The sequence below is a fragment of the Zalophus californianus genome, chromosome 1 (genome assembly GCF_009762305.2).
Source record: "Zalophus californianus isolate mZalCal1 chromosome 1, mZalCal1.pri.v2, whole genome shotgun sequence".
NCBI classification, from domain to species: domain Eukaryota; kingdom Metazoa; phylum Chordata; class Mammalia; order Carnivora; family Otariidae; genus Zalophus; species Zalophus californianus.
In genome coordinates, this window is record NC_045595.1 from 112,741,303 (window position 1) to 112,755,240 (window position 13,938).

A 13,938-nucleotide genomic window follows, 5' to 3' on the forward strand; every position below is an offset into this window, starting at 1 on the left:
CTAATGAAGTTTATCCACTCTGAGTGAAGGGAATGTGAACTATTTCCATTACTGTATGATTTCAGGGACATTTTCAGCCTATTGCTTTCAGGTTTTCCCCAGCCTCATGGAGTGTTACCCCAGGCATGTGCGCATCAATACTTGGCTGTAGACTTGATGGGACCCTTTGAAGATATCTGGAGCTCTCTTTTACTTTAGCTCCCTCCAATATTCTGATCTATAAATTCTGTTTACCGTTGGTGATTTAAACTCTGATCTTTGTCTCTTCAGCTAAATGAGTCTGCCAGATTCTCTTTGAGTTCCTGCTCTCTGAGCTGCAGCCTGGACAATGTTTCCAGGCTGTCATAGCACTTATCTCATCATTTCCCTTCTCTGAAAGATCACAGGTTTGAGCTGCCTATTGCCTAGTACTTGAAAAGTTGTTTTATATATTTTCCCCAGGTTTCTTATTGTTTATTCTAGGGGTAATTCCTGTAGCAATTAATCCTTTATGCATAAGTAAAAGTCCAAAAGGAGATTTTTGAGCATCTTTTATGTACAGGGCACTGAGTTAGAGTCACAGGTTAAAAACACTCATAATTGTTTTTGAATGCATGCCAAGCTGAGACATACCCTGTGGTATGTTATTGTTTATTTCCTGTTCCCCAGGCCTCAATTTTTGGTACTTTAACTTTGTTCATCCTTTCTGTAAAATTGATTGTTTTAGTATAAATGACTGTGGATGCAGATCAGAACTATTGAAAGTCTTAGTCATTTCATGGCTGGATTATTGCAATATGGCAGTATTGCAGTCCTCTCTGACCTTGGTCTTTTCAGTCTCACTCTTTTCTGCTCCTGTCTCTGCATAGTCTATACAGTGATTTTTAAATTATGTAATTTCCTGGATAATTACAAACACCTACTAATTCTGCCTTTGCTTCCACCTTGCTCCTCACCTCCCACCACAGTCTGTCTCAACCCAGCAGCCAGAATGATTCTTTTTTAATTTTTAAATTTATTTTAATTTATTAATAATTCCAGCATAATCGACATACAGTATTATATTAGTTTCAGGTGTACAATATAGTAATTCAACAATTCTATACATTAGATCATCACGATAAGTGTACTTTAATCCCTTCACCTACTTCACCCATCCCCACCCTCCCACCTCCCCTCTGGTGATCACCAGTTCTCCATAGTTAAGAGTCTGTTTTTTGGCTTCTCTCTTCATTTGTTTGTTTGTTTTGTTTCTTAAATTCCACATATGACTGATATCATATGGTACTTGTCTTTCTCTGACTGACTTATTTTACTTAGCGTCATACCCTCTAGATCCATCCATGTTGTTTGTTGCAAATGGCAAGATTTCATTGTTTTTCTGGTCAAGTAATATTCCATTACACACAACACACACACACACACACACACACACACACCACACACACACACACACACACTACATCTTTATTCATTCATCTATTGATGGACACTTGGGTTGTTTCCGTTTTTTTTAAGGAAAAATTCTCTGTTTAACAACTAAATACAATTCACAGAAAATTGATTGTGTGTACACATGCAAATTATAGGAACATGTCTATTAAGTACCACAAAGTAAAATGGTAGGCTTATTATTTTTCCAAATATAAAAAATTCATTTTTGTCCACTTAGTGTTTTAAAAAATTTTTTTAAATCCAGTGTAGTTAACATATAGTGTTATATTAGTTTCAGGTTTATAATATAGTGATTCAACAATTCCATACATTACTCAGTGCTCATCATGATAAGTGTACTCTTAATCCCCTTCACCTGTTTATCCATCCTCACACCCAACTCCCCTCTGGTAACTATCAGTTTGTTCTTTATAGTTAAGAGTCTATTTTTTGGTTTGTCTGTTTTTGTTTGTTTCCAAAATTCCACATATGAGTGAGATCATATGGCATTTGTCTTCTCTGAGTTTTTTTTCTTAGCATTATATTTTCTAGCTCCATCCATGTTGTTGCAAATGGCAAGATTTCATACTTTTTAATGGCTGAATAATATTCCATTGTAGATATATGCCATATCTTCTTTATCCAGTCATCTATCAGTGAACACTTGGGCTGCTTCCATATTTTGGCTATTGTAGATAATGCTGAAATGAACACAGGGGTGCATATGTCTTTTTAAATTATTTTTTTTTCATATTCTTTGGGTAAATACCCAACATAGAATTAATGAATCATGTGATAATTCTATTTTTAATTTTTTAAGGAACCTCCATACTGTTTTCCACAGTAGCTACACCAGTTTGCTTTCCCAACAACAGTACACAAGGATTTGGTTTTCTCCACATGCTCAGCAACACTTGTTGTTTCTTGTGTTTTTGATTTTAGCCATTTTGACAGGTGTGAAGTATATCTCACTGTAGGTTTGATTTGCATTTCCCTGATGATGAGTGATGTTGAGCATCATTTCATGCTTATGTTGGCCATCTGTATGTCTTCTTTGGAGAAATGTCTGTTCATGTCTTCTGCCCATTTTTAATTGGATTATTTGTTTTTGTGTGTGTGTTGAGTTGTATAAGTTCTTTGTATATTTTGGATAATAACCCTTTATTGGATATGTCATTTGCAAATATCTTCTCCCATTTATTAGGTTGTCTTTTTGTTTTGTTGATTGTATCCTTGGCTGTGCAGAAGCTTTCTTTTTACTTATTGTTATGTTAATCACTATACATTACATCATTAGTTTTGGATGTAGCTTTCCATGATTCATTGTTTGTACATAACACCCAGTGCTCCACGCAGAACGTGCCCTCTTTAATACTCATCACCAGGCTAACCGATCCCCCCACCCCCCTCCCCTCTAGAACCCTCAGTTTGTTTCTCAGAGTCCATCATCTCTCATGGTTGGTCTCCCCCTCCGATTCCCCCTCTTCATTCTTCCCTTCCTGCTATCTTCTTCTTCTTTTTTTTTTCTTAACATATATTGCATTATTTGTTTCAGAGGTACAGATTTGTGATTCAACAGTCTTGCACAATTCACAGCACTCGCCATAGCACATACCCTCCCCAATGTCTATCACCCAGCCACCCCATCCCTCCCACCCCCCCCACCACTCCAGCAATCCTCAGTTTGTTTCCTGAGATTAAGAATTCCTATATCAGTGAGGTCATATGATACATGTCTTTCTCTGATTGACTTATTTCACTCAGCGTAAAACCCTCCAGTTCCCTCCATGTCGTTGCAAATGGCAAGATCTCATTCCTTTTGATGGCTGTGCAGAAGCTTTTTATTTTGATCTAGTCCCAGTAGTTTCCTTGCTTTTGTTTCCCTTGCCTCAGGAGGCACATCTAGAAAAGTGTTGCTATGGTTGATGTTATAGAAATTACTGTCTGTGCTGTGTCCTAGGATTTTAATGGTTTCAGGTCTCACATTTAGATCTTTAATCCATTTTGAGTTTATTTTTGTGTATGATGTGAGAAAGTTCTCCAATTTCATTCTTTTGCATGTAGCTGTTCAGTTTCCCCAGAACCATTTGTGAATGTCTTTTTCCCATTGCATATTCTTGCCTCCTTTGTTGAAAATTAATTGACCATATAATTGTGGGTTTATGTCTGGACTGTCTATTCTGTTCTGTTGATCTATTGTCAGTATTTGTGCCAGTACCTTAATGTTTTGATTACTATAGCCTTGTAGTATATCTTGAAATCTGCGATTTTGATACTGCCAGTTTTTTCTTTTTTAAAGGTTGTTTCTCTGGCTTTTGTGGTTCCACTCAAATTTTAAGATTATTTTTTATAGTTCTGTGAAAAATGGTATTGGTATTTTGATAAGGATTGCATTAAATCTATAGATTGCTTTGGGTAGTATTGACATTTTAACAATATTTGTTGTTCTAACCTATGAGCATTGAATATCTTTCCATTTGTGCCTTCAGTTTCTTTCATCAATGTTTTATAATTTTTGGAGTACAGTACCCTCACTTCCTTGGTTAAGTTTATTCCTAGATATATATATATATATATATTTGGTGCATTTGTAAATGGGATTGTTTTCTCAATTTATCTTTCTGCTACTTCATTACAGAATGATCTTTTTAAAACCTAATTGAGATCAAGATAGCCCTCTGTGTCTCCCCTCTGCATGTAAATCCTGCAGTGTCTCCTTAGTTCACTCAGGATGAAAGTCAAAGTTATGCAAAGGTATTTGAGACCATACCTGGTCATGGCCTCTTTTAACCCTATCTCTTTCTGCTCTTCTCTTCTCATTCTGTTCCAGCCACAGTGGCTTCCATGCTATTATTTAAATACAACAGCAGGGTTCTGCCTTACAGCCTTTGAACTGACCATCTCCTCGGCCTTGAATACTCTTTCTTCAGATTGTCTCATATTTAACCTCACCTCATTTGAGTTTTGGTGAAATGTCGCCTTCTCAGTGTTGCCTCCCTGGTCCCTCAATGAAAACAATGAAATCTAATCCTATCATCTTCTCTGCTTCAGTATTTCCAATCTGTCTTACCATAATCTTTCTTTTTTTCCCGTAACATTTATCAACTTCTAAAATACCAGATATTAAACACATACTCATTTTTGTTTAGTATCTGTCACCTCTCTCCCACTGGAATGTAAGCTCCCCAAGGTGAAGGTTTGTTGTTTGTTTTGTTCACTGATGCACCCCCAGTTCCTAGAACAGAGCCTGACACTTCATAGGTCTATAATAAATATTTATTGAATGCATGTAAATCTGATAGCATTCATTGAAGTAAGATGCTTTGGCTCTTCTTGGGCATACATGGGATAAAGTCCAAATCCTTCACAAAGTGGAGTGCATTCTTCATAAGCTCTTGCACTTCCCTGTGTTCAACTTTTTAGCTTCTCCATCCCTCCACTCCCTGAATTCTACCTATACTTAACTAATAATTTCTAACCAATACTGGCTCTCTCACATTTCTTGGCAGCATCTCATATAGCACCCATTGCTTTATAGTCACTTTTAGTCATTAGAACAATTTTACATTCCGATATGAACAAGTCCAGGCCAGTATAAACCCAAACTTTATGGTTTCATCTACTGTCAAGCCTCTTCCCCTTTCCCTCCTAAAGACATAGACTGAGGGACCTGCAGTGGAGAAGAGCATGTGATTACTCTTTCGTTTTTTATCCTTCTGGTCACTCTACTTCTTCTGTTCTTTCCACAGTCCAGTGAAGAATGAAAGACAAAGCATGAAGTCTGTCATAAATTGAGGTAGTAGTCTGGCTGTTGGTGCCCTCTCTGAGGCAGATGCTCATGCACATGTCATACTTCCTTCCCCACCATTCAGGGACCTCTGAGATGCACAGAATCCTCCTGATGTAAGTAACATCTCCTTGGCTTATTTCTAGAAGGATGACCCATTTAGTACCTTTCTGCTGGGATATTCTCATATTGGTAAAAGCCCTGTTGGGCAAGATCCTTTTAAGATGTCTTGAAAGAGATGCTGGGTAAAGAGCTCAACTGCACAAAGACAGACCTGCCCCCTAAAGATAATTGTCAATACAATTTATTTTGCTGCAGCTCTTCCTGTCCTGAGCCATGATGCAATTAGGCAGAACCTAAGGAATTATTTGAATCTGTGGACCAAAGAGAGAAATAGAAATAGTCCTAGGTGGGACTCAATCAGTGACTTCTGGCTCAAGACAAATTTCTGAACTTTAGTTTTCTTAACATTCAGGTGAACAAATAAGTATATACATAGTTATTCTATCGGTGGTGAGCCGTGTGAAGTAACAAAGTTAATTCATCTCTGGAACTCACCTTCATCATCCATAAAATGATGTGGTTGAATTTTTAAGTTAATGTTTATCTGTAATAACCTATAATTCCCATCAATTCTCTATTTCTTGGATACACCATGGAGATTGTGCTTTGCAAGGTGTGTTAAACTCCTTTGTTTTACTCTTTCTACAAGATAGCAATTCTGGCACTCTGAAGCATGGGTTTTGGAATTTATATTGAATTATTAATAAAATACCATTTGTAGAGAGTAAGGCTAGAACACAGTGGAGAAGCCAAAAAGCGTGGAGATCTCAAATAAGGAATAGCCCGTCCTTTTCTCTGCCCGTGACAGAGTGACCACTAGAAATGATGAGAGGGGCTTGGCAGTGTGTGCCAGGCATATCTGCCATGGGTCTTGGAAAACAGAAGCTGCTCAGTAGATGGGAGAGATATATCTTCCTGAGAGAGCTCCTGCCAGAAGAGAATGTACATAACTCAGCGCTGAGCCTTCTATGGGCTCTGCCAAATCCGACAGGCAGGTAACAAAACACTGAAAAGAAAGTAATGTCAGCCCAGCCTAGCTATGGCCAATTCTACACCTTAATTACTCTACCTAGTGACAAAAGCTATTTATCAAGCTTGAAATAAAGTGGTTTTAAAGTCAGATATTTATGTGCCAACCAGTCAGAGGCTATAATTTTTGGGGCATTGGTTTAAATAGACATACACTAAAATGAAAATAAATTGGAGAATTAAACAACTTTATGTGTGCATAATAGTTCCATCAGTTTTGTCTGGTTCTTCCAGATTTTTCTACCATGTCATTGCACTCATGTTTCTAGCCAATTACATTTCATCCAAGCCAAGATCCCACCCTGGAGCCAAAAGGATGACATTCAGTTTTGACTCATTTATTCAACAAATATTTATTGTATTAAATATGTATAGTTGAGAAGAAGCCTGGGAAGTCGTGGAGGAAATAATGCCTTTATTCAACAAACATTTATTGAGTACCCACTATGCGCCAGACATTGACTGAGGAGCTAAGTATGGTGGTAGTGAACAAGACAGCAAAGACTTCTTCTCTCATGGAGCTCCCATATTTATGAATGAGAACACATATAAACAAATGAAGAAATATGTGTAGTGATAAATGACAATGGTTGGGGGAGGGATGAGGGATGCAAGATGAAACATGTGAAGATTGGGGACAAGAGATTTCAAAGTGAAGGGAGCAGCCTTTACAAAAGCTCTAGAGCAGGAATAAATTTGGCCTATCTGGTGAATGGGAAAAAAAGGTCAATGTGACAAAAGTGGGAAGAAGTAGAAACAGATAAGATCAGAGAGGTACATCAGAAAGGGCCTTGTGGGCCAGTATGAGGAGTGTGGATTTTATTCTAAGTACGGTGTGAGCCATTAGAGAGTTTTAACAGGGAACAATGATGTGACCAACACTTCACTGAAAGTGAAGAAGTAGAAGAGAATTTTGCAAAAGAAGAGGCATTAATTACTTACCAATTAATTAAATAAGCATTTGTGAATTTCCCTATGTGCCAGTTGCTGATGACAGAAAGATTAATAAGACTCCCCTTGTCCTCAAGATGTTTACAATCCATTGGTGACAGTCATGTGCATGAATAAGAACATGGCAATGGGCATTTAGGTTGCTTCTATATCTTGGATATTGTAAATAATGCTGCAGTAAACATAGGGATGTATGTATCTTTTTGAACTAGTGTTTTCATTTTCTTTGGGTTAATATCCAGTAGTGGAATTACTGGATTGTATGGTATTTCTATTTTTAATTTTTTGTGGAACTTCCATACTGTTTTCCACAGTGGAAATACAAATTTACATTTCCACTCACAGTGTACAAGTGTTCCCTTTTCTCCACATCCTCACCAACACTTGTTATTTCTTGTCTTTGATGGAAGAATGGGTAAAGAAGATGTGATACACACACACACACACACACACACACACACACACACACACACAGAGGAATATTACTCAGCCATAAAACAGAGTGAGATCTTGCCATTTGTGACAACATGGATGGACCTAGAAGGTATTATGTTAAGTGACATAGGTCAGACAGAGAAAAACAAATACTTTATGATTTCACTTACATGTGGAATCTAAAAAAATAAAACAAATGAACAAACAAAAATAGGAACAGACTCATAAATACAGTGAACAAACTGGTGGTTGTCAGAGGGGAGGGGGTGGGGGATGGATGAAATTAGTTGAAGGGGATTAAGAGGTACAAACTTCCAGTTATAAAATAAATAAGTCATGGGGATGAAAAGCCCAGCATAGGAATATAGTCCATAATATAATAGCGTATGGTAACTGCACTATACACTGGTGAGCAGAGTAATATATAGAATTGTTGAATCACTGTGTTGTATACCTAAAACTAATATAACATTGTATGTCAACTATTCTTCAATAAAAACAACAACGACATGGCAATAATGTACAGTGATGCCTAGTGGACAAAGTCTTGTGCGGTCACTTCCACTGTTCATTAGCAAACAGAATATGGCCTCTTAAAAGGCTCTTCTGGATGTGACTTTTTTAATGCTAAAAGGCAGTACTAAATTCCAGACAATGAATATGCCCCTGGGTAGTTCTCCCAGGGGAAATGCAAGTATTCTAAGAAGAGGTCCAGTGGAACCACAAGTCGTGAGACTGGGTTCTCTTCACAATGTAGCTGTGAGATGGGAGCAGCTGTTACCAGGAATCTGGGCTTCACGTCATCTGTAAGAGCTAAAACAATGGCTCTGTAAAGTCCCCTCCAGCTCTATTTCAGTACCTTAGAGCATGCTTTGCCTTGATCATTCATTTTAGGCTATGTTTCTGCCATGATGATACAAGAGACTAACTTTGAACTCCAGTTAAACAAAATGTTATCCCCTCAAGAGAATTTCAGTCATTTCATTAGTAGACCTGCATTGCAAAAAATTACACTGTTATGATTATTGTGTTTTGAGTGGGTGGAGGAAATGGGTAAAGGTGGCCAAAAAGTACAAATTTCCAATTATAAAATAAGTCCTAGGGATGTAATATATAGCATGGTAGCTATAGTTAACAATACTGTATTGTATATTTGAAAGTTGCTAAGAGAGTAGATCTTAAATGTACTCATCGCACACACAAATTTGTAACTTATGTGTGGTGATGGATGTGAGTTAGAGTTACTCTGGTGATCATTTTGCAATATATACAAATATCAAATCCTTACTTTGTATACTTGAAACCAATATGATGTTATATGTCAATTATATCTCAATTCAAAATCCCATCAAGCACATAAAACATATGAACTAAAATACTTCAGAACTGGTAGGGCTACCTGGGTTCCTGTGAACTGACCTGGGTATCTATTAACTCAGCATTATCATAGTTTTAGCTACCACTAATTTTTCAATAAAAATACCAAAAAGCATATGGAAGACTATAAAATAAGTTCTTTCCTTCACCCTGCTCCCAGACCATTCCCACTCAATTGAGTTCTCTGTTGTTAACAGTTTAGGTATCTTCCAGACATTTTCTATGTATATATAAGTGTAGTAGATACAAATTCCACAGGAATCATGGAGAGGCTGATATTTGAAGTGCCATTGAAGGAGGAGAGGAGGGAGCCACATAGTTATCTGGGGGTGTTTGGAGGAGAGTGCCAGTTGAAGGGACCAGCAAGTGCAGAGTCCTGGAATTAGAGTGTGCTTGGTGTGTTTGAAGAGCAGCAAAGAGGCCAAGAGGCTGCAGTGGAGGGTGGGGATTGGTGGGATGGGCTGGAGAATGCACTTGGCTTTTTACATCATGGCAGAGACTTGTGCTTTTATTCGGAGTGAAATGAGCGCCATGAACAAAGGTATGCTATGATCTGACTTGTATAAGGAGAATTGTCTGGAGGCTGTTGTGTAATAATTCAGGTGAGAGTTGATGGTAACATGAACCTTGATTGTAGTGAAGTGGGAAAATGGTTGGATCCTGCACATACTTTAAAGGAATAGCTAACTAAATGTGATGTGTTGTTGGACTGGTTGCGGAGTATGAGAAAATGAAAATGTAGGGTGACTTTCAGATTTGGTGGCTGAACAGCTAGAAGAATTGTGGTTCAAATTCATGGCAGGGCCAGTATTCAGAACCAAGTCTTCTGAGCTGCGGGGTCGTGCTCCCCATTGCACATCTTGCCTCCTGGCCACCACACAGCCATCTATAACACCGTGCTGTGGCAGAATGCTGTGCTCTAAAGCAAAGAACAAAATTTTAGAATATTGCCTTCTATTAAGTTGGAGACTTCCTAGCCCACATCAGTTACAGTGTCTGAGAATATGTAATATAAATCATTTCTGGTATTTATAAGATGCTTATTAGAATCTACATAATTCATTTCTAGAACTCTGGGCTCACTTGTTGGGAAAGACTACATAATTATCCTGGAGTCTTGTGTTTCTGCTTTTGGCAACCATATTCTCTGTGCCCTGAGTTCCACTGTGCTTTCTTGTCCATCGATTACTTTCTGTGTCTTATAATGAAAACACAGTGAAGACAAATGTGCTATTTATAATTTTCTTCCTGGAGCCATTTCAATTAAAAGTTAATTGTCTTTACATCATAATTTTAAAGTATTCTTTCAGTAATAGTGAGACAGTGTGAGAGCTGTAAGAATCCCCAAGTCTAAAATAAACTTATGCAAATAACTTTTCAAAATGCCACCCTATGTGTAGACTGCATTACTTAAACATGATTAGTACTTTTATGTCTTTATTAATTTTATTAATTAAAGTATTAAAGGAGTGAGCCTATGATTAGGGGTATTCAGTTAAGGCATTCTTGAAATGTTGGATTATAGCATGGGAGTGGGCTGCTGACCCTTCTGTATCTATCTTTTCTTTAGAGCCATGGTTCTCACATTCTTGTGGCTATAGGGAAACACCTAAAGAACTAATAAAGAACACAAAGGCTTGGGCTCATTGGAGTAGGATCTGGGCTTTTTGCATTTTTATTAAGTTTCCCATATGATCTTGATACCCATCAAAGTGTGAGAACCACTGCTTAGACTATTAAGCTGCTTTAGTAGCTTCAGGTTGATTCTGGACCTGATAAACTAGGAGGCAAATCTATTGTGCACTGCTTTAAGTGTGATACTTTACTTCCTGCATTCCACAGGTGTGACTAAAATCAGCAGGGGCCTCAAAAACTTCATGCCTAGGAACACCTCATGTACCCTTTCCTTTGAAGTTAAGTTATGGAATCCTGGAGTTCCATTAATAAGACTGCAAATGTGTGGATTTGCAGGCAATATATTGGCTTGTGCCAAAGCAATTCTCTCATTTCCCTGCCAAATGTATCTCCGGCTGTCGCAGGTCCCAAGTCTGTTTTTCTGTCAAGGACCAGTGGTGACTGTAGGTGGGAGGACCTGTGTGGACCAACTAGGGATGGAGTCTTCTCAAACCAAAGGCAGCCAGGGTTGTTAATCTTTATAGTCAGGAAGGATGGGGTTTCGGCAGGGTTTGAGACTTTTAGGTCCACATCTTATTTCTACTGTGGGAGAGAAAGATACTCTTGGTTTTCCCAGTAATAGTAACTATTAATGAGTGCTAAGCACGGTTTTAAGTGCTTTATATGTAATAATTAAGCCTCATAAATCCTACTGAGGGTTTATTATCCCCATATTACAGAAAAGGAAATGGAGATACAGAGAACTTGCCCATGGCCACACAAGCTAGTTGTGGGGACTAAGATTCAACCCAGGTTGTCTGGCTGCAGAGTTTATCATTTTAGCTATTATGCCCTGCTGTCTCCTAATCTATTGGCATTTATGCTTCCCCCCTTCCATTATGCCGGCCTGGGAATCATAAATGGGGGTGACACAGAGATAAGATACTTCAGAGGAAGCCCTGAATAGAATTGAGGAGTCTGGTGACAGGCAAAACAACAGGGATCTCCTAGGAGCCTTTCCTCACCTGACGAACTAGGGCTGGGGGCAGATGGGGTGGTGGTGGGGGTATGCAGGGTGGCATCCAATGGAAAGGCTGAAATTTCTCCTTTCAGGCAGCATCCATTCTGACTGGACAGTGCCATGGCATACCTGTCATGAATGTTTTAAATATTGCTCCTGGATATATATACCTCCCCTGGAGAGCTATAGCTGCCTTGGTGACAGGCCCCTGAATGATCATGGACCATCTTCTTAGGCCAGGAGAAAGAGAGAGCCAGTTGTTTAATGAGGCTGTTCAGTTGCTGCTGACAAGTAGCAGTAGAGGAACAACCAGCAGGCCTTTGTTTGTATAGGGACCTTGATGTCCTTTGGCCTCCACTGGGTGCAAAGATGTTATATTGGTCTGTGCACAACTCCCTGGTGCTAAAGTGATCACAAAGCCAAGCTTGGGTATCAACGTTGTATGGCACTTCTTGGTGATAAAGGGATTTCGGAAAACATTTGACAGTGAGAATGACACATTCCGCCTGGAGTTTCTTCTGGTCCCCGTCATTGGTCTCTCCTTCCTTGAGAATTACAGTTTTACTCCCCTGGAGGTCCTCTGGACTTTCTCTGTCTACCTGGAATCAGCGGCCATCCTGCCCCAGCTCTTCATGATCAGTAAAACTGGAGAGGCTGAGGCCATTACTACTTACTACCTGTTCTTTCTTGGGTTGTACGGGTCACTCTACCTGGCTAACTGGATCAGGCGGTATCAGACTGAGAACTTCTATGACCAAATTGCAGTGGTGTCTGGAGTAGTACAAACCATCTTCTACTGTGACTTCTTCTACTTGTATGTGACCAAAGTCCTTAAAGGAAAGAAGTTAAGTCTTCCAATGCCAATTTGAGAGCCCCAGAGATGGTTCTACACCCTAACAAGGACACTGAACAAAGTATTTGAAATGTTCCCCTGCACCACTTCTACGGGACTCAGGCCAAATGTTACAATTAAAATGAGAAAAATGCTTAGTGTGGATTTCAGCAAAGCACTGATCATTCTACATAGAAGATGTTCTCACCAATCTGTCCCTTAAATTATAGCAGCAATAAAAAACCTAGGCCAATTACACAAGCATGGGCCTCACATCAACTGGATTATCAAGAAAGCTTAACCCATGTACTATTGCTCCCAGGGTCCTAGCGTGAGCCTCATGCTAAGGAACAGTCAATCCCATCTGGAAAGATGTCTGTGTATAAGGCAAATGCCCCCAAAGATCAGACTTCAAGTACTAGAAGCATGGTATTTGATTTTCACTTTCAAGTTTAGGGAGTGATACAGAGGTGACCTAGTATTACAGGTTTGAAGTATTACTTCAACTTCTGTCTTCAAGCCACAAGCAAAAGCCAAATTTATCAGCTTTGGCTAGACTGAAGTAGTTTCCTTCCTCACCTTTAAAACAGACTTGGGTCTTGCTATGGCTCGCAGGAGCTCCACACAGTACGTTAATCCCAGTAACCTAGGTGGGCACCACCATGATGACCATTTACCAATGAGGAAACAAATGACCAAGCCTTTACCTACTAGGTGCCTGGCCTTGTTGCTTTGTGCCAGTCAATCCCACCTCCCTTTCATATTTTTAGGTGCTAGGGTGATTACTCAATCAAACACCCCCAAATGTGGTCTTGAAGCAAATAAAAACTGTACGAAAACTACCAGTGGACTATAGTCAGAGAATTTTCAAGCAATAAAAAGTTCATACCTTAAAAAAATTATTAATGTGAGATTTTATACTTTTCTTTTTGTGCAATGTCTTCTGGGTGTATTTTACATTTAAAGCACATCTCAATTCAGACTAGCCTCATTTCAAATGCTCAATAGTCACATGTAGTTAGTGGCTACTGTATTGGGCAGTGTAGATATAGAAAATAATAGGCACTCAATAAACATGTTTTAAAAAGAAGATTGCTGGATGACTTAAAGAGCTTTTAGACCCTCAGGATACTGTTTGGGGGGAAGCAGCAGAAGAAGAAGATCTAAGCTGCTCACCTCTCACTTGAATGAATATAGCATCTTCCTACCTCGTCTCCCTGTGTCCAGGCTTGCTCCTGTAATTGCTTGCCCTAGGACAGCCTAGAGTGCTTTTTCCTAAAACGCAGAGTGAATCAAGTCATCCCCTTACTTAAAAACGCTCTGGTAGCTCCTCTTCAGCATTAAAATAGAGTCCAAGTTCCTTAGCATGGATTATAGGCCCTTGGCCCTAGCTTTTCTCTTCAGGGTATTCTCTCC

General features: G+C 39.0%; 1 protein-coding gene across 1 annotated transcript; it reads left to right on the forward strand.

The window, feature by feature from the left end:
• Positions 1–9,544: 9,544 nt before the first annotated feature.
• Positions 9,545–12,559, forward strand: LOC113915966 (ER lumen protein-retaining receptor 3-like). The gene is made up of 2 exons (XM_027581851.1): positions 9,545–9,596; positions 12,099–12,559. The coding sequence occupies exons 1-2, from the start codon at positions 9,545–9,547 to the stop codon at positions 12,557–12,559; spliced, it is 513 nt and encodes a 170-aa protein (XP_027437652.1).
• Positions 12,560–13,938: the final 1,379 nt, after the last annotated feature.